The sequence below is a fragment of the Myotis yumanensis genome, unplaced genomic scaffold (genome assembly GCF_028538775.1).
Source record: "Myotis yumanensis isolate MYYU_CA2020_CCGP unplaced genomic scaffold, mMyoYum1.0.hap1 SCAF_23, whole genome shotgun sequence".
Classification (NCBI taxonomy): domain Eukaryota; kingdom Metazoa; phylum Chordata; class Mammalia; order Chiroptera; family Vespertilionidae; genus Myotis; species Myotis yumanensis.
Genome location: NW_027223774.1, coordinates 8161580 through 8185061, shown reverse-complemented (window position 1 = coordinate 8185061; position 23482 = coordinate 8161580). Strand labels below are relative to the sequence as shown.

Genomic DNA, 23482 nt, shown 5'->3' with positions numbered 1-23482 from the left:
GTCCCGACAAGCCCCTGCGGCTCCCAGTGCTAGTTCTGCTCCAGACCCGGTCATCTCTGGCCTTGGGCCCTTCCTCCACCACTTCCCTGGGTCCATGAATGTTTCTACCCTAATAGCTGCTGAGGCTTCCTCTGGTCCGCGGCTCCGGGCTCTCAGAGGAGGTGCTCCTCGCCAAGAGCCAGGGAGGGGGCACTGGCAAAAGCTGGCCTTGGCAGGCCTGGGAGGGTAAGGGGTCCCATAGGCAGACCTCAGTCAGGAATAAACCCGGAACGCTGTATGTAAGCGAGCCGAGCTGATGTAGAAACTCCTTGCAAATGCCTTCCACTCACCACCTCGGACCTCTCTGTGTGCCCCGGATCTTTGTCCCATGGCATCTAGCGTGATGAAGGGTGTGACGGGGAAAGCCTCGGACCTGTGCAAGCCGGGGATTTGCCAGGAAGAGAGAGAAGCAGTTCGAGATCTGACTCATCTCAGGGTCCCCAACCTGGCTCCACACAGCCATCCTCGAGGCTTCATTGAAGGGGCTCCCAGGTGCCAGGGTATGCTGGGTGCACGGAGTTGCTTATACCCAGCCCTGCCCCGCCCCACAGTGGTCCCCCCGTCTGGCTGACCAGTGCAGGGTCAGGAGAAACATCTCACTCACATTGGCCCAATAGGAAGGACTAGAACTTGGACCTTCTGGCTCCAGAGTCCAGGCAAGGATAGCCATTGAACTGCCCAGAGTGTCAAGTCTGTGAGGGTGAACCCCTCCTGGGCAATGGCAGGAACTCAACATCTGCCTCATCTGCCCTGTGGTTGCCTCTGACATTCTGCTGCCCCACCTCCAGCCTGGAAAATGGGCTTAGGGGCAAGAATTCTGAGCGAGGTCTTCAGTCCCATGATTGACGTCTTCCTGACCAGAGGCCACCCCCTCACACGCCCACCTCTCACTCTCCACCGGGAGGGGGCGTGCCCCTTTTTGGAAATGACAGGGGTGACTGTCACTGGTTAGCCCAATGGTGACACTTTAGGCTGGTTGGTGCCACAGCTGAGGGAAGGGAAGAAGAAACGTCATGATCTCTTGGTTTCTAGGATCATGTCAGAGTCAGGACCCTGATGCCTGTATTGGGGGGAGACACTGGGGTGATTTCTGGGTGTCCCCACGGCCCCAGGGAATAAAGGTATGAAAAGTGGTGGGGAAGGAGAGGTATTATCGCGTGGCTCATGTTCCACCATTTCCCAAGTGCTCACTCACTTCCTGGGCTCACCTGAACACCCTAAGAACCACACAAGGTAGGGGTGAGTGTGCCTGTGTTCAGATGAGGAAACTGAGGCTCAGAGCAGGGAAGGGACTGGCTCCTGGCCTCACAGGCAGGGAGTAGAGGAGGGAACACTGGGAGGGAGCCTACACTTCCAGGCTGGGTAGGTCTTCAAGTTTGTGTCTCGACACAGGGCCCTGGGGGTGGGAGAAGCGGGTAGGGCGGTGACCCATGGGCCATCTGCTGAAACGAGCTGGAGACACACCAAAGCCTTGGCCTTCAGACTGGAGGGTCCCAGGTTTGATTCCGGTCAAGGGCATGTACCTTGGTTGCTGGAACATCCCCAGTAGGGGGTGTGCAGGAGGCAGCTGATCAATGTTTCTTTCTCACTGATGTTTCTAACTCTCTATCCCTCTTCCTTCCTCTCTGTAAAAAAATCAATAAAATATATTTTTAAAAAATAAAAAAATTAAACGAGGTGTTTCTTGCAGGACTTGTCAGAGCCTTTAGCTCCTTTGCGATTCCCCAGATTTCTCTGATCAGGACCAAGACCTGGGGCAGTGATTGACAGGCCCCGGGGTCCCAAAGGCCCTGAGCAGCAGGGCATCATGGGGGTGAAGGTGTTAGTGTGTGCACTTAGGTGCTCCCGACATGTGTGCAGGCGTGGAGGGCCGTGCGTCACAGATGCATCGGGGTTCTCAGCTGATGGTTCTGGGGTGCAAATAACACCCGTACAAGAGGGACGGGACAGCCCCGACCCGTTTGGCTCAGCAGATAGGGCTTTGGCCTGCGGACTGAAGGGTCCTGGGTTCGATTCCAGTCAAGGGCATGTACCTTGGTTGCGGGCACATCCCCAGTAGGTGTGCAGGAGGCAGCTGATCGATGTTTCTCTCTCATTGATGCTTCTAACTCTCTATCCCTCTCCCTTCCTCTCTGTAAAAAATCAATAAAAAATATATATATTAAAAAAAAAAAGACGATCAGGACAGGCGCCCCAAGACCAGGTGCTCGCCTTTCCCGGCCTGCCACGCGGCGAGAGAAAGACCCAAAGTGCTCCCACTGCCCGCTCCGGTCAGATTCCAGAGGCTTTATTGTCGCCGGACCTCGCCGCTCCCAGGAGAAACACAGGCAAGGAAGGGGTCCCGGCCCCGCGGGAACCCCGCCTCCGGGATCGCCCAGCCAGGCAGGGTGGGTGGGTGGGAGGGAGGGAAGGACGTTCTCGCTGGGTGCGCGGCCCTGGCCAAGGGCGGGGTGCGGGAGGGAGTGGAGGCGGGGGACCGGCCCCGCTAGAAGGGGAACTCGCAGACGTAGTAGAGGCGCCGCTCGCAGTCGTGGTCCCACCAGGAGCCGTCGTCCGAGGCCTGCGCCACGCAGTTCTCGAGCGCGCCGCCGTTGGGCTGGTTGGGGCTGAGCGGGTGCGGCGCGGCGCTGGGCTCGCGGCCGGGCTCCGGGTCGGGCGCGCGGTGCCAGGCGAAGAAGGTCACGCGCTGGCCGTTCTCGAAGAGGTAAAGGCCCTCGGCGCGCCGGTCGTGCACGCCCAGCCACACGGGCCAGTTGTAGGGAGCCAGCGCCGTCCGCAGGTAGCGGGCGAGCGCCTCCATCTGCTGGCGGTCGGCCGGCTGCGCGAGGCTCCCGCCCCGCGCCACGCACCGCGCCTGCGCCGCCGCCTGCGCCTCGAAGTCGCGCGAGAGCAGGAAGCACTTGTGGCCCAGGCGCAGCCCCTTCAGGCAGCCTGCGGGAGGGGCGGGGTCAGGCCCTCGGTGGGCGTGGAGGGGCGGGGTCAGGCCCTCCGGGGGCGTAGGGGCGGAGTCACATGCTCCAAGGGCGTGGAGGGGCGGGGTCAGAGACTCCGCGGTCGTCAGGGAGGAGGCGGGGTCAGGCCCTCGGTGGGCGTGGGGGGCGGGGTCAGGCCCTCCGGAGCCGTAGGGGCGGAGTCATATCCTCCAGGGGCGTGGACAAGGCGGGGTCAGAGACTCCGCGAACGGTCAGGGAGGAGGCGGGGTCAAGAACCCAGCAAGGGGGCGGAGTCAAGGCCGCCGGGGGCGGGGCTATACTGTAGGGACCGGACTGCAGGGGGCGTGGCGTGTGCAGAGTGGGGTCGGCTCCACCGCATGGTGTGGAGTGTTTCTCCCCCATCGCCCGCCTGCTCCCAGGACTACCCCCCCTCCCCGCTACTCTAACCTCCCCATCAGCCAACACCCCCAAATTTCAAGGAACCCTCTCGCCCCCGATCTCTCCGGGCACCCTTCTCCCACCGGTTCCCCCACCCGCGCTTTCCCCGCCCCGCACCGTGCGGACTCACCCTCCAAGCGGCCGTGCTCGCGCTCCGCGCGGCTCTGCGCCTCCTGCAGGACTTGCACGGCGTCGCGGGTGTCGCCCACCGCCTCCCGCAGCTGCCGCAGCCCCTTGGTCAGCTCGACCACGCGGGTGTCCAACACGTGCAGACGGACGTGCAGCTGGTGCAGGCCTGTGTCTAGGCCGGCCAGGCGGCCCACTGCAGGCGAACAGGGCGCACGTTGGATGGGGACCCTGGGGGCGGCATCAGGGGAGCAGAGGACCTGGGGGGACAGGGACCTATGGCCTCTGGGGGCCGAGTTTGTGGAATGGGAGTTGGGGGACTCAGGAGTCCTGGAATGTCGGTGGCCCCGGGCCTTTTTGGGAGGCAAGGCCGGGACCCAGAGCTCATAGGGTTGTGGGCGAGATGGGCTGGGCCGTGAACAATTGAAAGTTTCCCCCGGTAGCGACAGGACGGTTCATTTTGGTGCAAATAATGGTGGAGGCCTGGCGGGCAGGGCAGACCTAATGATAACTCACGGATGTAAGTGATGGCGTCCTCCGGGGTGGGAGAGGGGCTGGGGCTGGAGGAGGGGATCGGCGTTGCTTCCTCCTCTTCTTCCTCCTCCTGCTGGCCCTCCTCAGTTTCCGAGGCCCCTTTGTCTTCAGGGGTTCCCTCAAGATTGTCATCCCCCCTCAAAGTGGGCAGCCCCAGGGCCTCCTGTAAATGCTGAGGCAGGGAAGGGATGGCCAGGGCCAGCCCATCGCCCCATTCTGACTCCCCAGATGCTCCAACCACCCCCTCTCCAGCTGCAATCTGGCTCACTGCCCTCCTGTGAGCCCATCACCCCCATCCTCTGGGCCTCTCCCATCCCTCCCGCTGGCCCAGTTCCCTGATCCTGCAACAGCCCCTCCCAAGGCCATGCTGGTCGCGGTCACCATCCCCCCCAGCCACTCACCTTCAGCATCAGGGCCTCCCTCTCCCGCTCCTCCTCCTGGGCGCCTCCCCAGCCCCCCTCCCACTCCCTCTCGGCTCCCCGAGCCCCGTGGCTGAAGCCCAGGAGCTGGGGGACCACCAGGGCCCCAAGGAGCCAGGCTGCCTGCATCAGGGCGGGCTCACAGCACCCTAGGCTGCGGACAAATGTCTCTGAGGAGGGGGTGTCTCTGGGGACTGGAGTGTGTCCAGATCACTTGCCCCCGGTCCCCACCTCTCCCAGCTCCTCCCTGGTCCCTCTCCTCCCAATTCCTGTCTCTGTTCTTGGTCTCAGTTCCTCGATGTGTGTCTCTCCCCGCCTCTCTTGGCTCCCCTGAGGCCCTCCCTGCCTCTGTGGCCGGAAACCTCCAACGTTCCAAAGCCTGGATCCCGCCCTGGGTCTCCCCTCACACCCCCCTCTTCCCACTTTCCAGAGCTCACTCCGCCCCGTTCTTTCCTTCTGCCCGGCTCAACGCCCTGATGGGCTGGAGGAGCATGGAGCTAGCTCTCCAAGGGATCCTGCGGACACAGCCTCTACCAGGAACCCCCTCAGGGGGTTGTTGGGCTGGGACCCTGCCCCCCGTGTCCCCCCGCCCAGTCCCTGGCCACTCCTCACAGGGAGTCTCTCCAAGGTTATTACCCTGCTGGACGAGGCTTTCCCAGCATTCTCAGGCTTTAGAGCACCGTCTCCCCGAGATCTCCCATCCCACCCTCCATACTCTTGCCCCAAGATGCAAGTTGAGTGTGTGGGACACATACGAGGAGCATGCGTGTGGTTGTGTGTGCAGCCCAGGAGGCCGGCCTCTGGGATTCATTTCCCATACATTTTTCTGGAAGCCTGCAGACCAGGCCCTTCCTTGGTGACTGGGGACTCCAGACAGGCAGACAGACCCCCGTCCCACTGGGTGAGGGGCTAGGGCAGAGGGGAGGGAGGAGGATGGGTGAGGTGGGGGGGGGGGGGTCAAGGATGCTTTCTCCAGGAGGTGGAGCGGACAGGTGCTGGGCTGGGTGCCTACAGAGCTCTGAGCAGTCAGCGAGGTTCGTCTCCAGCCTGGACCACTGCAGTCGCCTCCTCCTGCTCGCCCCCTCCTTCCTCCCTAGCCCCTCCAATCCACGCTGCTTGCCGCAGCCAGAGCAATGCTTCCAAACTGTAAATCAGAGCCTGTCACTCCCCACTCCCCTGCTCCCCCAGCTTCCCATCACAGGCAGAGGAGAAGCCAAACCCTGCCCCTTGGCCAGGGTCTGGCCAGCCCCGCAGGGGGCCGGGGAGGGCGGGTCCTCTGCAATCCTGCAAGCTCATCACCCCCACGCCCCTGCCCCCTAGGATCCAGCCACACTGGAGTGTGGGTAGCCTCTTGGCTATTTCCTGAATGCTGAGCTCCTTCCCACCTCCTAGCTTTTGCACCAGTCTTTTCAGCCTTCTAGAATAAGGCTCTGTGGCTCAGCCCCTGCTCATTCCCAAAATCTCAACCCGGAGAGGCCTTTCCTGACTGCTTTATCTAAAGAAGCTTTGCTCCTGCCACAGCTGGTTTGGCTCAGTGGATAGAGCGTCGGCCTGTGGACTGAAGGGTCCCGGGTTCAATTCCAGTCAGGGGCACACCCCTGGGTTTTGGGCTTGATCCCCAGTAGGGGGTGTGCAGGAGGCAGCAAAACAATGGTTCTCTCTCATCGTTGATGTTTCTATCTCTCCCTCTTCTTTCCTCTCTGAAATCAATAAAAATATATATTTTTTTTAAAAAGAAGAAGCTTCACTTCTGCAAATTACTTTATTAAAACACCCCCTTTGATCTTTTCAGTATACTCAAGACTGGCGTTGTCTGGTTTGTTGGTTGGTTGGTTGGTTGTCGTCTGTCTCCTGCCAACGAAGGCAGGGGTTCTTGTTTATTGCTGGATCCCCAGAGCTAGAACAGGGCCGACCTAGCACATAGTAGGTGCTCAATCAGGTGCCGAGTGAGAAAGGAAGTGGCCACTCATGGCACCACAGTAACTTAGCCCCTCGATGGGAAGCTTGACTGTTGTGCTCCGATGGCACCCTGAGGCCCAGGCAGAGGGGCACGGGAAAGGGTCAGGGCGGCCAGGGTGGACGAGGTGGTGAGGGCAGAGGGAGAGAGGGTGTACAGGCAAGAGGCCAGGCCATGCCCACTCTGTGCCAGACTCGTGACTCATGCAGGGCTTTCCCTGATTTGGCCTGGCCAGTGGTGCCAGCAAGCATGGAGCTCACCGGCCAGGGATGCCAGGGCCCACTCTTCAAGGGAGGAAACCAAGGCTCAGAGAGGGGACAGCAGCCCGCCGGAGGTCACCAGCATGCAGGCAGCCGGCCAAGGCTTCTGGCTCTACGCAGGAGCGGGGCCCCTGCCCGCGGCTGCTGGGAGCCCCAGGAGGGGCCTTGGAAACCAAGGCGCCCAGGCTGCCCTCTTCCAAGAAAGCAGAGGGCAGCGTGACCTTGGGCAGGCTGCTGCCACATCAGAGCCGGTACCTCCCCGGTGCCCCTGAGGGTTTCCAGGACCCCTCCCCAGCGGCGACAGGCCTCCAGACCTGACGCACAGACCGGGACAGGCCTTGTACACTGTAGACGGGCGCACAGCCTCTCTCGCTGACGGCACCCGCACGGGCAGCTGTTCTCTCCCAGGGCCCAGCTGCTCACCACCTGGGTCGCTGGCTGGGGGTGCACCAGAGGGGGGCCTCCCAGAGCTGGGCCAGCACCTGCTGCAGCTCCAGCAGAGGCACCCGGAGCCCACAGCTGGAGATGCCTCTGGAGGCTACTGCCCGGCACCACCGGCGCCTGTGCCCTGGCTGGTGGCCCTGGGGGTGCTGTTGGAGCTGGGAGAAGGGGAGAAGGCTGGGCTCTGGAGGCGATTTCATGGAAGCCCTGACTCTGTGGGTGCAACAGGGGGTGGGGGCACCAGCCAGTTGAGCTGTGAGAGAGAATATGCAGCCATGGTGAACAATAGGGGTGTGTGTGAAGACTTTGAGCCTCTGAGCCCGTGCCTACCTGTCCCTGATCCCTGGCACCACCTGGGTGGCCTTGGGTAGGTTGCTTGGCTTCTCTGAACCTCAGTTTCCCTCTCTGGAAAACGGGGATGGCGACTGTCCCTACCTGGCCCATGGATTGGTGGGAGAAGTCCAGCCCGGGAGTAAATCCAGACCGGAGCCGGGCACACAGGAAGTGCTCCCGAAATGCCAGCATTCATCAGGCAGGGCAGCTGTGGCCCGGTGCCCGCATCCACACGGGCGTGTGCACACCTGGGTGGTGGAGGGTGAGGTAGGTGGGCGGGTGGGTGTGACGGGGGACGCAGGCACACGTCTCCCTACCGTGTGTGTCTGCTTAGGGGGGTGCATGTGAGTTGGAGACCCGAGCGTGCACACGGGGTGCCTGTCCTGCGTGGGGCGCTGACGCATGCTGTGCTGCCCGTGTGCCCTGGCGCACAGGTGTGCGGCGTACACGTCACACGTGCTGAGTGCGTGTGTGGAAGCGTGCCCTCAGGTAGGTCCCCCGCGCACGCCCTGCAGAGTATGTGCATGTGGGGCTGCTGCTCCTGCACGGCCAGCTAGCGACGCCCTGCACCTGTGTCCTGGGAGAAGGGGTGTGTGCGCGTTGAGGGGGGCAGCACGGGAGTCTGTAGCTCTCGGCATCCAATTTCAGGGAGCAGAGCTCAGCAACCAAGATTTCTTGCGCCCTACTGTGTGTAGAGAGGGTGGGAGGGGCTCTGGGAAGGGGTGGTCCTGGGGTGTTGAGTGTGGAGGGGGTACCGTTAGGGGGCGGGGCCCCCTGGTCGGGGGTTTGGGGGCAAGCAGGGGTGGAGTCCGGGTTCGGGATCTGGTGGCGAGGAGGAGGAGGAGTGGGGGGGAGGGAGGGGGGCGGAGCCGGCGGTGGGGGGGATGGGCGAGGTTTGGGGGCGCGGGGAGGGGCGATGTCTCCTCTGCCGGCTCCCGGAGGGAGGGGAGAGGGCGGAGGGAGGGAAAGAGGGAGGGAGACCGAGAGAGAGACCGGGTGAGGGAGAGACAGCGAGAGCGAGAGAGCGAGAAGGGAGACCGAGGAGGCACGGAGCGGGCGGCGGCGGCGGCGGCGGCGGCGGCCCGAGGAAGAGGAGGAGGAGGAAGAGCCGGCGGAGCCGCGGCGCCCGGAGCGGCCGGACCGAGCCGGGGGCGGGCGAAGCCGGGAGGGGCGCGGCGGCCGCGGCTGAAAGGGGACGCTCTGCGGCCGGCCAGGCCCGGTCCGCGGCGGGGGGTGAGGTCCGCGGCCCCCCCGCCCTCCCCCCGGCCCCCGCCCGCCCCCGCCCCGGCCCGCTCGCCCTCCGGGGCGGTGGGGCATGGCCTGAGGGTCCTCCGCCTGCGGGGGGGGTGGGGGGTGGGGGGAGGGGGGAGGGGCTGCGGGCGCCGCCGACCGGGTCTCAGCAGCCCCGCCAGGCAGGTAAGAGGCCCGAGAAGCCGGGGGTTCGGGGGGCGCCGCGGGGCTGGGGAGGCCGGAGGGGGCGGGGGCGCCCGGACGTCCTTGGCCGCGCGTCGGGCTCCCGGCCGGGGCGTGCGGGGTGCGGGGTGGGGGGGTGGGGGGGCCGGGAGGGGACCGTTGCCCCGGGCGACGCCAAATTGGGTTACGCCCGGGTCCCCCGTGCCCCGTCCCAGATCGCCGACTGGATGGGAGGATGCGCCCCCCTCCCCCGCCAGCGGGACCCCCGGCCCGGCCACTCCCCCGCCTCGCCCACCCGCCGCCCGCGCCCCGGAGCTCTCCCGCCGCCGCGAGGGCCCCTCCCCCGGCCACCCCGCGCCCACCCCCCGCAGCGGGGGTCTGGCCTCGGCCCCCCAGACCCCCCTCTAGCTCCTGCCTCTCCCTCCGGCTCCTCCGAGCCGCTCCGCCCGCGTCGCCAGCGCCCCTTCCCCACCCGCCGCCGCCTCTCCCTTCTCCGCCGGCCGGCGCGCCCCCTCGGCGCCCGCCCCCGAGTCCCGCTGCCGGGCCCCCGCCCCCTCTCCCGCCGGGCTCTCCCCCGCGGGCTCCTCGGCCCCGGGCCCGCGCCCTCTGCCGCCTCCTTCCCTTCTCCCGGGTCCCCCGCCGGCCTCCCCGCCGGCCCCGACCCCGGCAGCTCCCCGGGCGCCCCCTCGCTCCTTCCCCCCGCGCAGGTTGCCAGCCCGTCTCGGTGCCAGCTGCGTGCCAGCTATTCTTAGCCGCCGCGGTTTGATTCATGCCGCCCCGGCGGCGTGTGCCCGCTGCCTCCTTCGGGCCGCAGGGGGAGGGGCCGGCGTGGTCCCGGGGTGGCGGGCAGCGCCCCCGCGCGCGCGGCGGCCGGGCCAGCTCCGCCTTCATCCCAGGGGCGACCCCTTTGGTGCCGGGGTGAGGCTGGAGGTCAGCCAGGGTCGGCCGGCCGAGGGGGAGTGGCCGCGGGCCCCCTGTTGGGAGGTGCGGGGTGGGGGGGGGGAGGCCGGGGTTCCGCGGGGTTCCGCGGGGTTCCGCCAGGGCGAGGTGGGGCCGCGCGCCGCCCGGTACCTGGCGGGGCGGGGGCCGCACGGGCCGGAGCTCGCGTGGGGGAGTGGTTGGCCGGCGGTGCTGCTGGCTCGCCCACAGCTCTTGAAAGTCTCCTCGCATTTTGCCTTCCCTCCCCAACCCCCCCAGCCCATCCCCACTCCCCCAAAGTCAGCAGTACCCTCCACTGCTTCCCATCTCCATGGCAACGGTGCAGGAGCTGGGCCTGGTGTGGGGGGGGGGGGGGGGAGGAGGGACCAGACCAGACATTCTGGTTTCCGGTGCTGGGGTAGGAGCGGGGGAGAAGATGAGCCAGGCGGACCCCATTGGGGACCCACTTCCCTGAGGCTGCCTCATTGGAGAAGAGTGGGGATCGGGAGATGACCGCACCCCAGTCCCCGGACCCTCACCCCACTCATGGCTCCCAGCCCCAGCCTCCCTCAGCGTGGGGCCACCAGTGCCAGGCAGTGCTGGTCCACCCACCCTGCACCGCCAGTTCTCAAACATGCCCACAAGTCACCCCCCCGCCCCCCACTGACACAGGCCACCACACTGCTGCCCCCTGGACAGCCCTCCCAGGGCCGCCTCCCCAGCCCCCCTACACCCTCCTAAGATGCCCCCAACAACTTGCACAGGCCGCCTCCTGTGCTTCCCTCAGGGACACCCCATGCATGATGCTCCGCCCCATGGCACCCCATCCCGGAGCCCCTGGGACACTGGTCCCCCAGCACACGTTTGCAGCCGCACTTCAGTGAAGTCACCGGCTCCACCCTCTCCGGGCACCACGTGGCCTCCTGCTCCCGCTGCCCCGGGCTCATGACACCTCCCTGTTTCCCTTACTACATCTCAGCCCCATACACCCCCCCCACCCCCCGCCCCTGCAGCCAAGGAGAGGGTGGGAGGCCTCGGGTGAGGGGCCAGGCTGGGGCCAGGAGGGCAGGGTGCCGGTGGGCCGTCCACCTGTCTGTCCTCGGCTAATTTTAGCTGCATTTGCCGTGGCCTGGCAAAGTGGGCCAGTAGCTCCCGCGGTGATTCTGCGGTTTCTGGGACACCAGCACGCTGACCCAGCGGCAAAGTGGGGCGCAGGCGGGGCGGGGGCTGCGAGCAGGGCCAAGGGCAGGGAAGGAGACATGTGCTGGCAGCGTGGCAGGGATGGGGGTGTGTGCACAGGCGGCGGCCGGAGCGTCTGGGGGTGTGTCCAGCCTCCGGCCTCGGGCCTGCCCGCCTCCGGGGCAGCGTGGGGCCCGCTGGCCTTGACTCCTGGGCCGCCCAGTGTGCCTGTGGCCTTTGGAGGGTTGGGGCTCCAAGGCTGACGGCCGCCCTTGGCCCCCCCGCAGCGACCTGTGATGCTGCCGTCCCCCGTCGCCCCGTGTCCCCACGATGACCCACAGCCCCGCCTCAAGCGAGGACGAGGAACGCCACAGCGCCAGCGAGTTTCCCGAGGGCGGCTCGGAGTCCGACAGCTCCCCAGACGGGCCCGGGAGAGGCCTCCAGGGGACCCGGGGCCGGGGCAGCGGGGCACCTGGTAGCCTGGCCTCGGCGGGAGGCCTCCAGGGCCGCTCCATGTCCGCCCTGGACGACGCCCACTTCAGCATGATGGTCTTCAGGATCGGCATCCCGGACCTGCACCAGACAGTGAGTGACCTGCCCCCCGGAGGCCCCCCGCCGCCTGGCCCTCGATTCCAGGCCCCCCTCTTGCTCCCCCAGGCCCCCCACCTGTTCCAGAACCCCCCCCCTCCCACTTCCCCAACCCGCTCAGGCCCCGCCCTGCGGCCTTGTCGCCCTCCCCCCCAGAAATGCCTGCGCTTCAACCCTGATGCCACCATCTGGACCGCCAAGCAGCAGGTGCTGTGCGCCCTGAGCGAGAGCCTGCAGGACGTGCTCAACTACGGCCTGTTCCAGCCCGCCACCTCGGGCCGCGACGCCAACTTCCTGGAGGAGGAGCGGCTGCTGCGGGAGTACCCCCAGTCCTTCGAGAAGGGGGTGCCCTACCTGGAGGTGAGCCCCACAGCCTTCCCAGGTGAGAGTGGGCGTGTCCAGCCACACAGCTGCCCCCCCACTCCCCCAGTTTCCCTCCCCGCCAAGACCTGAGCAAGGAACCTTCAGGATCTCCGGGCCCCTGAGAACCACCTAAGAGTCAGAGAGGCCCAAGTTCAAATGACCGACGGTTCTCCGGGCGGCAGAGGGGCCCCGCTCCAGGCTTCTCCTCGCCCGTCACATTGGGGAAGGATTCCTAGTTTTAGCAGGTGTTTCAGAACATTCCCTGATAGTCTGCACAGCAGGCCTGCACCCCCTCAGCGGGTCTGCACCCCCTCAGCCGGCCTGCCCCCCTCTGCCCACCCAGCCCAGGCCGTGGCTGTTTGCACCCTGGCCCTGAGTTCAGCGGGAGTCCGGCCTCTTCCCCAGGCCCTGACTCTGGCCTCTGCCTCCCTTCCCCCCGCCCCTCGCCTCAGTTCCGGTACAAGACCCGCGTTTACAAACAGACCAACCTGGACGAGAAGCAGCTGGCCAAGCTGCACACAAAGGTGAGAGGACCCTGCTGGCACCTGCCCCCCCCACCCCCCATCTCCCTGTGCTCTGCCCGGAGCCCACTCCCCAGCCCCTGCCTCCCCCACCTCTTCCTGACAGCCCTCCACATCCCTGGACCCTTTCGTTCCTCTGCCAGGACAGCCCCCCAGGCCCCCCTCTCCGTATCGTAACTCCTGAACCTCCCCTTGTGCCCCTCATTCCTGTGCCCAGGCCCACACCGCGTCCACCTGGCTCCCAGTCTTCATGCTTGGACTGTCCTGTCCCATCTCCTGGGTCCCTCACCCTCCTCAGCCTGGACTGTGACGCCCAGTGTCCCTCTGCCTGGGGTTGATTCGTAGATTCCCCGAGTCCCCCAATCCCATGGCCTAATCTCTACCAGATCCAGGGATGCCCGTCCCCAGCCACATCTGTCCTCCAGGCCCCTTGCCTTCCCGTGCTCGGACCATGTGTCTCTGCTGGTCCCGAAAAGCTGGGAGGAAGCCAGGGGGCTGCTTTGGTCCACAGTGAAGTGAAGCCCGGCCAGTGTGGCTCAGTGGTTGAGCGTTGACCTATGAACCAGGAGGTCACAGTTAGATTCCCAGTCAGGGCACATGCCCAGGTTGCATGCTCGATCCCCAGTAGGGGGCGTGCAGGAGGCAGTCCATCAATGATTCGCTCTCATCATTGATGTTTCTCTCTCTCCCTCTCCCTTCCTCTTGGAAATCAATTAAAAAATATATATTTTTAAAAAATAGTGAAGTGGCCCTAACCGGTTTGGCTCAGTGGATAGAGCGTCGGCCTGTGGACTCAAGGGTCCCAGGTTCAATTCCGGTCAAGGGCATGTACCTTGGTTGCAGGCACATCCCCAGTAGGAAGCGTGCAGGAGGCAGCTGATCGATGTTTCTAATTCTCTATCCCTCTCCTTTCCTCTCTGTAAAAAAAATCAATAAAACATATTAAAAACAAAAAACAGTGCAGTGAAGGATCCTTGTCATTTGGGGATTCCTCCTCATCTCCTGCCAGCATGCATTCGGCCTAGTCCTCCCCCCAATATCCCATCCCTCCACACCTGTGCTGTCCACTGCGGGAGCCACCGGTCACACACGTGCAAGTGTGGTGGGTCCCCACGCTTAGCCAGGCTGTGAGAGTGAAATGCATGCCAGACTTCAAAGAAACATGGATGAGAGAGAAACATTGGTCAGCTGCCTCCTGCCCGCCCCCTGCTGGGGATCGAGCTGGAAACCTGAAACCTGGGCATGAGCCCTGACCTGAACCTGTGACCTCTTGGTGCAAGGGATGACCCTCAACCAACTGAGCCACACCAGCCAGGGCATTTCTTAAAATTAAAAAGTTTTATTTATTTATTGGTTGATTTAAGAGGTGGGGGGGGGGGGGGGGGGAGAGAAACATCAATTTGTTGTTCCACTTACTGATGCATTCATTGGTTGATTCTTGTATGTGCCCTGACCGGGGATCAAGCCCACAACCTTGGTGTATCAGGAAGATGTTCTAACTTACTGAGCTATCCAGCCATGCTGTTCCCTGTCTTTTCTTTTTTCTTTTCTTTTCTTTTCTTTTTTTTATCTTCACCCAGGGATATTTTTTCCCATTGATTCTTAGAGAGATTGGAAAGAAGGGAGAAGGGGGAAGAGAGAGAGAGAGAGAGAGAGAGAGAGAGAGAGAGAGAGAGAGAGAGAAACATTGATGTGAGAGAGACACATCGATTGGTTGCCTCCCACACATGCTCGCACCGGGGCTGGGGAACCTGCAGCCAAAGTATGTGCCCTTCACTAGGAATCGAACCCGAGACCCTTCGGTCCAAGGGCCGATGCTCCAACCACTGAGCCAAACCAGCTAGGGCCCCCTTTCTTTTTTATTTATTTATTTTTAATGTATTTTTACTGATATTTATTGACTTTAGAGAGGAAGGGAGAGGGAGAGAGAGGTAGAAACATGGATGATGAGAGAGAATCATTGATCAGCTGCCTCCTGCACGCCCCCTACTGGGGATCGAGCCTGCAACCCCGGGCATGTGCCCTGACCGGGAATCGAACCCTGACCTCCTGGCTCATAGGTCGATGCTCAACCACTGAGCCACGCCGGCCGGGGCCCCCTTTCTTTTTTAAAAAAGTGGCTACTAGGGACTCTCAATGCCTTGTGTGGCTCACTGTGTATTTCACTGGAGATCCCAGCTTTACCCTCGGCTCCCTCACGGGCCTGTCCTCTCTCTTGTCCACGACCCAGACCGGACTGAAGAAGTTTCTGGAGTACGTGCAGCTCGGGACGTCTGACAAGGTGGCGCGGCTGCTGGACAAGGGGCTGGACCCCAATTACCACGACTCGGATTCAGGAGGTAGGGACGGGGCCAGGGGTTTGGCGGGGGGCGCCCAGCACCAGGCCTGGGGGCTGCATGTGACTGGCTGTCTCACCCTCAGAGACCCCCCTGACCCTGGCTGCCCAGACGGAAGGCTCCGTGGACGTGATTCGAACCCTGTGCCTGGGCGGGGCCCACATCGACTTCCGAGCCCGGGATGGCATGACAGCCCTGCACAAGGCCGCGTGCGCCCGGCACTGCCTGGCTCTCACGGTGAGGCGCCAGCCCCCCGGGACCCTCCCGCAGATCCGAGACACCCCCAAATTGCCGTGTTTCCCACACAGACTGTCCCCGGCAAATTGCTCCAGGCCAGCGATGGCGAGCGAACCTTTTGAGCTTGGCGTGTCAGCATTTTGAAAAACCCTTAACTTAACTCTGGTGCCGTGTCACATATAGAAATTTTTTGATCTTTGCAACCATAGTAAAACAAAGACTTATATTTTTGAGATTTATTTTCTATATTTAAATGCCATGTAACAAAGAAAAATCAATCAAAAAAATGAGTTTGCGTGTCATAGGTTCGCCATCACTGCCCCAGACCCTCCCTCCCCCTCCCCCTCCATTATCACGCCTCCCACTGGTCTGAGATTCCCCGCTCAGGCCCCAGGTGCAGCCACCTCCCAGCTCAGGACCAGCTACAGCTGGTCGTCACACGGGCCTTCCCCTGCGCCCAGGTAGGTGACACGACTCTCCTGACACCCAGATACTCCGTGTCCCCCATCCCCTCTGACCCAGCAGCACCTGCCACTGTGTCCCTGAGGGGTAGACCCCCCTCGTGTCCCTTGAGATGCACAGGGAGCTCCCTGCTTTGCCCCCAGGTAGAGACCCTCCTCCACACACACACCTGCAAACACTGCCCCCTCTACCCTTCCCAACCCAGCGTTCACTCCCCAAGCACACGCCCCCTTCTCTCGCCTGCCAGTGTGGCCCCTCCGCCCGAGTAGAGGAGCCGCATCTACCCACAAAGGACATCCACGGAGTCAGCTTGCACAGTCTTATTTTAAGATGCTTTTTTCCTTCTTCTTACTTATATCGATTGGAGAGAGACATCGACGTGTTGTCCCACTCGTTTCTGCATTCATTGGTTGATTCTTCTGTGCGGCTGACCGGGGATCGAGCCCAGAACCTTGGGGTATCAGGATGATGCTCTATCCAACTGAGCTACCCGGCCAGGGCTGCTATTCCCTTCCTCCCACCCCCTCCCGAGGGGGCTTGAGCCCTCTTCACACAGAGGCCAGGGTAGATCACCCCCAAAGATACGTAGCTGTGGGTAAACGCCCAGATCCACAGGTAGCCCAGCTTAACGGGTCCCCCTCCACCTCCCTTTCTCCAGCCCTTTCTTAAAGAACCCCAAACATGCCCTCGCTGGTTTGGCTCAGTGGATAGAGCGTCGGCCTGCGGACTGAAGGGTCCTGGGTTTGATTCTGTTCAAGGGTACATGCCCGGGTTGCGGGCTTGATCCCCAGTGGGGGGGGGGGGGGGCGGGGAATGCAGGAAGCAACCGATCAATGATTCTCTCTCATCATTGATGTTGCTATCGCTCTGTCCCTCTCCCTTCCTCTCTGAAATCAATAAAAATATATTTAAAAAGAAAAAGAACCCCAAACGTAGTCAAACTCCCTCCAACAAGCCTCTTATACCCTGAAACCCACAGACCCTCGTATGTCCCCCAATGCCCTGCCCTCCCCCCAGATCCAGTCCTGACCTGTCCGGTCTAGTAGCCACTAGCTACCTGGGCTGTTTACATCTAAATGGACTAAAGTGAACGAAAATCAAAACTTAGGCTTCTGGCACCTGGCCGGTGTGGCTCAGTGGTTGAGCATTGACCTCTAAACCGGGAGGTCACAGTTTGATTCCCGGTCAGGGCACATGCCTGGGTTGCGGGCTGGATCCCCAGTGTGGGGTGTGCAGGAGGCAGCTGATCAGTGACTCTCTCTCATCATGGATGTTTCTCTCTCTCCCCCTCTCCCTTCCTCTCTGAAATATATTTAAAAACAAAAACCTTGGGCTTCCTGGGCTCACTAGCTACGTGTGGCTGCTGAGTTGGGCGATGCAGCTGTGACCGTGGCCGCGGCCACACAGCGTGCTGTTGGACGGCGCCAAGCGGCCGTCCTCCCACAGGGCCGCGCCAACACTGTCCTGATACCACTCGATGCCTCCAGCCTTCTGTGCCCAGAGGGGTCCCTTGAATGGGCCCTCCCTGCCCCCCGAGCCCCTGGCCCCAGCGAGGCTGGCCCGCTGGCCCTGACCCAAACTCGCTCTTTCCAAGGCCTCCTCCTGGGCCTCATCCTTGGGATCTTGGTCCCAATAACACCTCCCACTTGGCCAGGGGCCTCCTGCGGCCAGACTCAGTTCTGTCATCTGTCCCCACGGCCGTCCCACCGAGTAGGTGGGCGCGAGGCTCGAGTTCCCTCTACAGCTCATCCCACGTCCGCCTAGGACAGTGGTCGGCAAACCGCGGCTCTCGAGCCACATGCGGCTCTTTGGCCCCTTGAGTGTGGCTCTTCCACAAAATACCGACTTCTGCGCATGGGCCACGAAGTTTCAATCGCACTGTATGTGTGCGCCAGCACGTGGTATTTTGTGGAAGAGCCACACTCAAGGGGCCAAAGAGCCGCATGTGGTTCACGAGCCGCGGTTTGCCGACCACTGGCCTAGGGGGAAGGTTGGTCTGCAGGCCTCCTCCCAGTCCCCTCATGGTTCACCAGGGATGGGAGAGGCTCAGAGAGAGCAAGGGCCAGGCTCAAGGTCACACAAGGGCATCAGAACTGAGCTTGGCCTTGGCCAGTGGAGGTCACTGGACTCTTCAAGACGAGCCAGTCCTCCCGCGACTGTTGTCTGTCTTGTCTCCCTTCCTAGGCACTCCTGGACCTCGGGGGCTCCCCCAACTACAAGGATCGCCGGGGGCTGACGCCTCTGTTCCACACGGCTATGGTGGGGGGTGACCCTCGCTGCTGCGAGCTGCTGCTGTACAACCGGGCCCAGCTGGGCGTGGCCGACGAGAACGGCTGGCAGGAGATCCACCAGGTGCTCCCGCCTGGGGGGGGGGGGCGCTGGGCACGGGGCAGGGTGCCTGGGCCCACAGCGGGGCACGGATCAGGGACCCTGGTCCGAGGGGCTGGGGATCCGATGCTGGGGGCCTCACGGAGGGTGGAGGTGAGGGCACCTGGCCCCCAAAGAGGAAGCGATGGGGGTGTCGACACCGGAACCCCGAGGGAACATGGGCGGGGACGGCTTCTGGGGCTTCTGAGGGGCCAGTCCGGACGCCTGGGCCTCGGAATGACAGGTGAGGCGACGACCGACCGGGGTCGCCAAGAGGGAACAGGGGCTGAAGGGCGCCCCGCCAAGCGGAGGGTCTGACCGGCCCCCGCGGCCCCTGTCCCCCCAGGCCTGCCAGCGGGGTCACTCTCAGCACCTGGAGCACCTGCTCTTCTACGGGGCCGAGCCCGGAGCCCAGAACGCCTCGGGGAACACGGCGCTGCACATCTGCGCCCTCTACAACAAGGTCTGCGCGGCCCCTGGCTCCAGCCCTGGCCTCCCTGCGCTCTCTGCCCCTTCTCTGTTCCGTCTGTCCGTCCGTCCGTCTGTCCATCATCCATCCATCCATCCATCATCCATCCAACAAGTACTTACTGAGCATGGCCCCTGTGTCAGGCCGGGAACTGGGTGCTGAGGGCCAGGTAGTGAGCGAGCAGGACAGCCCCCTCCGCCGGGGGACGTGCCCGCCGTTACAGTGCAGAGCGCGCAGGGGGAGCTCATGGGGATCCAGGTCCCTGTGAGAGCCTACGGGTGGGCTTGGGCTCCAGGCTGGTGCCACGTGTGCTCAGATGAGCAGGTGTCAGCTGAGTAGAAATCGGGGAGAAAGGGCGCTCGGGGCCGGGGCGTGGCCAGGGCGGAGAGAGTCGGGACCATCACCAGACGGGACAGTCACTCCGAGGTTCTGTCTCATGTGAGTCTCCCTTCAGCCGCCAGCACAGCGCCTGCTGAGCACCAGTGCACGTGGGGAGGGCCCTGCAGGGGGCAGAGGAAAGGCCAAGCCCCAGCCGCTGGCAGGGGGTGGGAGGGAGGGGGCACCCCTGCCCCCGCCCCCGGGGACAGTGTGTTGTAAATGGCAGCAATTCAGGACCGGTGGTTGGGCCCCCTCAGGCGTGGAGGCGACCTGCAAAGAGCTGGCAGAGGGTCTCAGTTCCGCTGGGCCAGCTGGGTTGGCAGGAGCCGGTGCTTTGGGCCTGATGGCCAGCCCCTTGCTACTTGTGTGGCAGGCGGTCCTGGGCGGGAGCCCCTCTGAGCCTCAGTCTCCCCACCCACTTCCAAAGGCTCCCTGCCTGTCCCCCAACCTCGGGGACTTGGGAGGACAGGGCGTGGCCACCGCTGCTGGTCCACAGCCCCTTCTCCCCTCCCCCCTGTTCTGTCTCCAAAACAGCTCCGCCCCCTCTGCCTCCCCAGCACTCGCAGAGCTGGGATTGGCAGGTGGCCACATGCACGCAGTCTGCTTGGCGCCTGCAGAGGGGGGACTCGGTGTGGTGCCGTCACTGCCCTACGGTGCTTCTGTCTCTCCTGCTCCCTGACACGGCCTCTGCCCCAGCACCCGGCTCCCCCCTCCCCGCCTTGCATGGCCTGGGGTCAGCCTGGGGGGCCCCCAGACAAGCCCTGTCCCCTCTGGGAGGCTCCGTCCTCTCCCTGACATGGGAATGGCATCAGCTGATTGAAGGGGATAAAAGATCCCGTATATTAAGTGCTCATCCCTGGAAGGCGGCTGTAATAATAATAATTATTGTCATTATCGTAACCATTATCAGTCAGGATCCAGTCAGGAGGTGGAAACCACACCATTCATTTGAGCAGGGAAAACGTAAGGTGAGGAATTAATAAGGAGAACGACTCCTCCTGGCAAGTCAGATGGGCCAGCTGCTCCCCCTCCTTGGCCTCCTCCTGCCTCGTCTGTGAAATGGGCCAACAGCAAAGGACCCGGCGGCTGAATTGTTTAGCTTGCTCTTGGCCTGGTGCTTCACAAACAGACGCTCCACACGCGTGAGGTCTTTCTCTCCTTCTCTCCCCTTGTCTGCCCTCCCAGACTTTACGTTTCCAGCGACCAGCGCTGGGTCTGGCATTTTCTCACTCTCTGCTGCCCCGGCCCCCTGGCATGCCCGTCCAGCCCTGGTGGTGAAGGTCAGGTCCACGTCGAGGCCGGAAGCTCAAGGCTCGGCTACGCCCGACCCACCCACTGTCCCAGAGCCCCAGCACATACTAGGCCTAGAGGCATGTTTGTTGAGGGAGTGAATGAATGAATGAATGAATGATGGGTCAGCCACCTTCTTCTCCCCCAAGCCGCCTGCAGCACCCAGCCCAGGGGTTCGCTTCAGGCTGGATTGAATGACTCAAGGAATGAATCAATGACTCAGCTCCATGTCCTCCATCCCCATCCTTTCTATGCCTATTTCTTATATATATATATATGTGTGTGTGTATATATATATTATTGATTTCAGAGGGAAAGGGAGAGGGAGAGAGAGAGCAAAACATCAATGATGAGAGAGAATCATGGATCGGCTGCCTCCTGCATGCCTCCTGCACTGGGGATCGAGCCCGCAACCTGGGCATGCACCCTTGACTAGAATCGAACCCAGAACCCTTCAGTCCACAGGCCGACCGATACTCTACCCACTGAGCCAAACCGGCCAGGGCCATGCCTTGTTTCTTGAGCATCGACTGTGTGCGGGATGGGAGATGAATCAGACTCAGCATGGCGCCTGCCCTGGGGAGGGGGAGGGGAGCCACCGTCTGGCAAAGAGGCAGACGTGTAAACAAATAATCGCCGAGCTGAGAGATACGTGCTAGGACACCAGTAAACTCGGGGTTCCCCGGGAGAAGATGGGAGAGCTGGTGGCGCTGGTGTTGATGCTCTGGCCGTGTGCTAGGCAGGCAAGGTGTCGGCTAGGGGCGCGCAGCCACGCAAACTCAACCCTGGCAGCGGTTGACACTCTAGCTGGGGGGACAGCGTGTGCGCACACAGACACACACACACACCCGTTGCTCTGCCGTGACTGGCCTGGGCCATCGGAGTTGTGAAACAGAGAAGCAGTAGGGGTGGAAGGGTTAGAAGGCCAGGTTGGAGTCCTAGCTGCGCCTCTAACAGGCTGTGTGACTTTGGCCATGGATCTGCCGTCCCTGAACTTGTCCCGCGGGACGAGCTCCTACAAGCATCGTTGGTGGATTTGTGGAGCGGAGAGGGTCAGAGCGAGGAGGTTCTTGGTGAACGCCGGTTCAGTTAGTATCCGGGGAGCTGGAGGAGAGTTGAGCTGGGGTTCGGGGACAGGTTGGGTTTGGCCAGGCCCAGGCAAAGGCAGAGGACCGTCCCTCTTTCAGCACCCGCTTATCGGACAGCTCCCCGGGGCCAGGCACTGTTCCAGGTGGTGAGTGCCACAGACAGAACCAAGCCCCTAGGAAAGGGACAATGTAGTGGGGGGGTGAGGGGGGCGGGGGATGCTAAGGAGACCAATAAAATAGAAATGTGACTTCAGGGAGACAGTGTTATGGAGAAGATGAGCTAAAACGGGCTTAAACGAAAATAAAGCAGGGGCCCGGCCGGCGTGGCTCAGTGGTTGAGCGTCGACCTGTGAACCAGGAGGTCAGGGTTCGATTCCCGGCCAGGGTACATGCCTGGGTTGCGGGCTCGATCCCCAGTGCGGGGCGTGCAGGAGGCAGCTGACCAATGATTCTCTCTCATCATTGATGTCTCTCTCTCTCTTTCTCCCCCCCTTCCTCTCTGAAATAAATAAAAATATATTTTTTTTAAAAAGAAAATAAAGCAGGGAACAGGACAGAGTTCATTTTGACAGGGTGGTCAGTGATGCTTTCGCTGAGTGACGTGAGAAATCTTTGCGCTATGCGAAGATGGCAGGGCAGAGAATTCTGAGCAGGGGAAGCAGCAGGTGCAAAGGCCCTGGGGCAGGCGTGTGCTGTGCCTGTGGGAGGAAGAAGGAGCCCTCGGTGGCTGGGGCATGGGGAGCGAAGGGAGGTGGTCGAAGATGAGCTTGGTGAGGCTGGGGGCGGTAGGGCAGCCAGATCAGGGGACACCTCCTGGGGCCAAGGGAAGGACCTTGGATTTGACCCAGAGTAAGAGAGAGTGATGTGAGTGACACGGGCAAGGAATTGACCCGGGCGTGGACAGCATGGTGACCACCCCACCCCCTTCCTTCTGGCTCTCGCAAAGCGTGTGATTCAGAGCAGGGGCTCTGGGGGCAGATAGACCTGGGCTTGAACCCTGATGCGCCAGCCCCATGACCTTCACCTCCGTGTGAAGCCTTCATTTCCTCGTCTGAAAAATGGGAACAATACTTTCTATCTCACGGGATTGTCAGGCGATGTCGTGAGCTCCCGCCTCTGAGGTGCTGAGAACCTGGCATGCGGCGTAGTAAGCCTTCCGTGAGGGTTAGGTGGGCGGCTTCTGCCCCCCTCACCTCCACCCCGCGACATTTGTCACTGTCTGCTGACACTCCTGATTGTCAGGATGGGAGGGGATGCTACTGCCATCTAGTGGTAGAGGCCAGGGATGCTTCTCCACCTCCTCGGATGCACAGGATGGTGGGGAAGCCCTGGTTTATTTATTTACTAGAGACCTGGTGCATGAAAATTCATGCACTGGTTGGGGGGGGGGGGGGCCTCAGCCCGGCCTGTGCCCTCTGGCAGCCCGGGAGCCCTCGGGGAAGTCCAACTGACAGCTTAGGTCTGCTCCCTAAGCCGTCAGTCGGACATCCTTAGCTCTGCTGAGGAGGCAGGAGAGGCTCCCGCCACCGCCACTGCACTCACAGCTGTCAGCCCGGCTTGTGGCTGAGCGGAGCTCCCCCTGTGGGAGCGCACTGACCACCAGGGGGCAGCTCCTGCATTGAGCGTCTGTTTCCTGGTGGTCAGTGCGTGTCACAGCGACCATGTCATAGCAACCATTCGTTCCTGGTCATTCAGCAGTTAGGGTCAATTTGCATATCACCCTTTTATTATATAGGATTTTTTTTGAGAGAAGCCCTGGTTTGGATTAGCACCATCCAAGTCACAGGTATAATTTTATTTATTTTTTATTTTTAAAAAGTATATTTTTGTTGATTTTAGAGAGGGAGAGAGAGAGAGAGAGAGAGAGAGAGAGAGAGAGAGAGAGAGAAAGAGAGAGAGAAAGAGAAACACCAACCATGTGAGAGAATCATGGATTGGCTGCCTCCTGCCCGCCCCACACTGGGGATCAAGCCCACAACCTGGGCATGTGCCCTTGACTGGAATCAAACCGGGGACCCTTCAGTCCACAGGCCGATGCTCTATCCACTGAGCCAAACTGGCTAGGGCACAGGTGTAATTTTATTTTTTATTTTTATTTTTAATATATTTTATTGATTTTTTACAGAGAGGAAGGGAGAGGGACAGAGAGTTAGAAACATCAGTGAGAGAGAAACATTGATCAGCTGCCTCCTGCACACCCCCTACTGGGGATGTGCCCACAACCAAGGTACATGCCCTTGACCGGAATCGAACCTGGGACCCTTGAGTCCGCAGGCTGACGCTCCATCCACTGAGCCAAACCGGTTAGGGCTAAGTTGCATTTTTTAACCCTTTGTAGCCAAAATACTATCGTTGTAACATGTCATCAACATAAACATTATTTGAGATACTCA

The 23482-nt window shown here is 62.1% G+C and overlaps 2 protein-coding genes across 3 annotated transcripts in view; one reads left to right on the top strand and one right to left on the bottom strand.

The window, feature by feature from the left end:
* Positions 1 to 2305: 2305 nt before the first annotated feature.
* On the bottom strand, positions 2306 to 7626 carry CLEC11A (C-type lectin domain containing 11A). Of its 2 annotated transcripts, none has more exons than XM_070401834.1 (4): positions 7583 to 7626; positions 4053 to 4242; positions 3541 to 3732; positions 2306 to 2970 (listed from the first exon to the last, which is right to left on the bottom strand). In XM_070401834.1, exons 1-4 carry the CDS (start codon positions 7589 to 7591, stop codon positions 2525 to 2527), a joined length of 837 nt encoding a protein of 278 aa, XP_070257935.1. In that variant the 5' UTR covers positions 7592 to 7626; the 3' UTR covers positions 2306 to 2524. The 2 variants fall into 2 exon arrangements, with proteins under 2 accessions (XP_070257935.1, XP_070257934.1); XM_070401833.1 differs by lacking the exon at positions 7583 to 7626 and adding an exon at positions 4472 to 4808.
* A 1183-nt stretch (positions 7627 to 8809) lies between these two features.
* The window catches only part of SHANK1 (SH3 and multiple ankyrin repeat domains 1), a 51784-nt gene continuing 37111 nt past the window's right edge, over positions 8810 to 23482 (top strand). Inside the window, 8 exon segments of the mRNA XM_070401602.1 lie at positions 8810 to 8896; positions 11278 to 11575; positions 11735 to 11938; positions 12394 to 12465; positions 14693 to 14801; positions 14884 to 15035; positions 17682 to 17849; positions 18211 to 18327. Coding sequence (XP_070257703.1) covers positions 11321 to 11575; positions 11735 to 11938; positions 12394 to 12465; positions 14693 to 14801; positions 14884 to 15035; positions 17682 to 17849; positions 18211 to 18327 — 1077 coding nt within the window. The 5' untranslated portion in view covers positions 8810 to 8896; positions 11278 to 11320.

Excerpts from the sequence above, each read along its gene's own strand:
- CLEC11A (XM_070401833.1), bottom strand. The coding sequence starts at position 4,618 with ATGCAGGCAGCCTGGCTCCTTGGGGCCCTGGTGGTCCCCCAGCTCCTG. Across the intron at positions 4,243-4,471 it reads GGGAGGCCCTGATGCTGAAG|CATTTACAGGAGGCCCTGGG; the intron begins GTGAGTGGCTGG and ends TCCCTGCCTCAG. Across the intron at positions 3,733-4,052 it reads GGACGCCATCACTTACATCC|TGGGCCGCCTGGCCGGCCTA; the intron begins GTGAGTTATCAT and ends GTTCGCCTGCAG.